The sequence below is a fragment of the Miscanthus floridulus genome, chromosome 5 (genome assembly GCF_019320115.1).
Source record: "Miscanthus floridulus cultivar M001 chromosome 5, ASM1932011v1, whole genome shotgun sequence".
Classification (NCBI taxonomy): Eukaryota; Viridiplantae; Streptophyta; class Magnoliopsida; order Poales; family Poaceae; genus Miscanthus; species Miscanthus floridulus.
In genome coordinates, this window is record NC_089584.1 from 128,018,024 (window position 1) to 128,021,186 (window position 3,163).

The 3,163-nt window shown below is 52.5% G+C and overlaps 1 protein-coding gene across 1 annotated transcript; it reads left to right on the forward strand.

Moving 5' to 3' along the window:
• The first annotated feature begins 843 nt into the window (after positions 1–843).
• On the forward strand, positions 844–1,267 carry LOC136453529 (small polypeptide DEVIL 5-like). The gene has a single exon (XM_066454088.1). It carries the CDS (start codon positions 928–930, stop codon positions 1,159–1,161), a length of 234 nt encoding a protein of 77 aa, XP_066310185.1. The 5' UTR covers positions 844–927; the 3' UTR covers positions 1,162–1,267.
• Positions 1,268–3,163: the final 1,896 nt, after the last annotated feature.

The window sequence follows — 3,163 nt, forward strand, 5'->3', positions numbered from 1 at the left end:
TGCTGCATTGCATGCATGAGCTTGCCATGCGTCTGTGGCTTTCGCGCTTCGCTAGTCAAGTTTACTGTTCTATATGTCCCTGCTTTTGTAAACAAAAAAAAAAACTCGATTCAGTGGTTCTTTGTTTTACAAAAAAAATATTTGAAGTGACGGTGACCTATAAATCTGCAGGCTTGTCATTTCTCCGACACTTTGTTTGCTGCTCCACGTCCACGTGTTCGCGAAAAAAATAAGGCCTCGTAGTTCCTCGTCAAGAGTTTACACCCTACCCCATTGAATGTTTGATACATGTATGGATTATTAAATATAGACTAAAAAATAATTAATTATACAGTTTGCGACTAATTTAGGAGACGAATCTTTTAAGTCTAATTAGTCTATGATTCGATAATGTGGTGCTACATTAACACATGTGCTAATGACGGATTAATTATGCTTAATAAATTCGTCCGGCAACGAATTATGTAATTTGCTTTTTATTAGTATCTAAACGCCCTGTACGACGCTCTATATGACATCTGACGTGATATTCCAGAACTTTAGATTTAAACAAGCCCCTAAGAGAAGACAAGCAAGGCGAGAAAAATTGTCCCCATGGGGACGAGAACGAGGCAGAGCAAAAGAGGTAGCGGCAGCGCACCGCCGAGGTCAGAAAGGCTGCAGATATAGAAAATGAAAAAACGAGCGTGAACTCCGAACAGAAAAAACCCTGCGTATACACACAGAAAAACATCAAGTGGGTCCTTTTACTTGAGGGCGGGCGGCTACAGCCACGCACCAAGGCTCCACTATATAACCGGCTATGCCGCTATGCGATTCCTCCGCATACAGAACCACCTCCAGATCACACATCTCGCTCGCTCATCTCACTCTACTGATAACCATCATCCTCTTCGTCGGGCGAGAAGGGACGGCCTCCATCCATCCATGGAGCTCTTTGCAGCAGCCGAGGAGAAGCCGTGCAGCAGGCTGTTCAGGAAGAGGAGCGGCGGTGGCGGCGCGAAGGCGGGCATGGGCGCCATGCGCGGCGACGGCAGCGGCAGCGGCAAGGGCCGATCCTTCTCCGGGCGGTGCGCGCGGCTCGTCAAGGAGCAGCGCGCGCGGTTCTACATCATGCGCCGGTGCGTCACGATGCTGGTGTGCTGGCGCGAGTACGCCTGAGTCCTGACGGCGGCAGAGGCCGCGGCGCCGCATGCAGGATGCAAGCAAGCAAGCTGAGAGAGGAGGAGCAGCAGCAGCAGCCGCCGAGCAAAGTCAAGATGCTCGATCCGTCGCCTCGTTTAATTAGGAACCGAGAAGAACCTTGTGTAAAGAGAAGATTTTTTTTCTCCCGCTTTATGCCCTCGTAGTCTTGTTGTTTCAGCCCTCGCAGCTGTATGTTCCGTCTGGCCAGTGTAGGATCTTATTAGCCGACTTATCAGCTAAAATCTACTATATTTTTCTCAAAAAAAAAAATCAGCCTCAGTTATCAGCCGGCCCGCCGACAGGCCCCACGGCAAGTGCTGCGCGTTTCTGCTGTTCCAATGTAGTAGTAACGTGAGCGTCTCAGGAACTTGAGCTGTATACTAGACGCTCACATTACTGTGCATCTGAGCCCCTTGTCTGGCCTCCCTCCTCGATGCCGTGCGGTGATTCCTCTTCCTCATCGGAGTGCGATTCCACTGTTGCTCTGCTATTTCTTTACAGTTTTTCCCCTGTACGTAATCCGTGATCCTGAAAAGCGACCAGAAAATTATCACCAGTTGCTACAGCTTCTCACTGCCAAATGCATGTGTCGGATCGGCGATCGCCATGTTACGGTTAATCTGTGCTGACCGTAGCTGTAAGCATACAACAGCTACACCTTGACACTGACAGGGTTCTACGGGAAATACTTAGTACTCCGTAATTATCTGGAGTTACCATAATGGCATAATATATATAACAGTAGTCAAGGCCGACGAAGGTTGTAGGAGGAGCCAAAAGAGGAGGAGGGAAATGAGGCGAGCGAGAGGCGCTGCAACACGACCCTTCCGCGCCGGGAAGACGTTGCTGGTGGCGGACTCCCGAGGCCGGGGGTGTGCTGACGCGCTGCATAATTTATTCCCAAAACGACGCCTCCGTATCTGAGCGCTCCTGTGCCGGCTGTAGGCTATGGCCTGCACGCCTGTATTTTTTACATTTTGGTTTTTTTTTTCAAAAGTTTCTCATAAATAGACCCACGACGGAAAGAATTTAAAAAATAGACCCTTAGCTCAGCGTCATTGGTGCTGGCGCCGAGCTAACACGTCTCGGCGTCAGCGTCTCTGGCGCCGAGCTCCTGGACACGGTAGATGACATGGCAGTAAGCTCGGCGCCAGTCACTCTGGCGCCGAGCTCGGCGCCGTAGATCTTAGCGTCGAGCCTTTAATACCTATGGCCCGCGCCTCTCTTCCTCTCCCTCTCTCGCCCTAGGATAGCCGAGCTCCGCGCCGCCGCCGCCGCCCGCGCCCTTCCTCCACCGGCCGCCCGCGCCGCGTCGCGCCCGCGCCCAAGCCCGCGCCGTGCCTGCGCCCCGAGCCCCGCGTCCGCCCCCCGCGTGCGCCCCGCCTTGCCGCCCTCCACCACCGCCCTCGGCCGCGGCCGCCGTGCCTCCCGCGCCCGTCGAGCCGAACTCGCCGCGCGGAGCCCCGGGCATCCCGCGCCCGCCGCGCGCCACCGCCGACCCTGCCACCTGCAGCGCCCGGCCGTGCCACCGCTTGAAGTGCTCACGTGGATGTCTCTCTCTAAACCAATCGTCGAAAAGGAGGTACCTATGATCAAACTTGTCTGCACCGTCGATCCACTGAAACAAAAAGCACCTCTCATGGTCCTACACAACGAGATTCCAACATAATATTAGTAGCATACTTACACAAATAAAGAAAAAGGATAGTAGAAACAATTTCTTACATTAAAACGACTGCATGTGTAGAAGCAACGCGCCGCTGTGTCCGGATGTTTCGATTGAAAAACATGGGCCGGGAAACCACAGTCACAGTTAGGAACAGGGATGTCGGGAGGGACGTGGGCATCTTTGCTAGACGCGTCGGGGTATAATTCTCGAGGACGACCCCGTTTTCGCCAAAACTCCTCCCGAAACATTTCTTGCATCTAACAAAACGGATGTAATTTAACAAACATAAATCAAAACATCACAAATAAA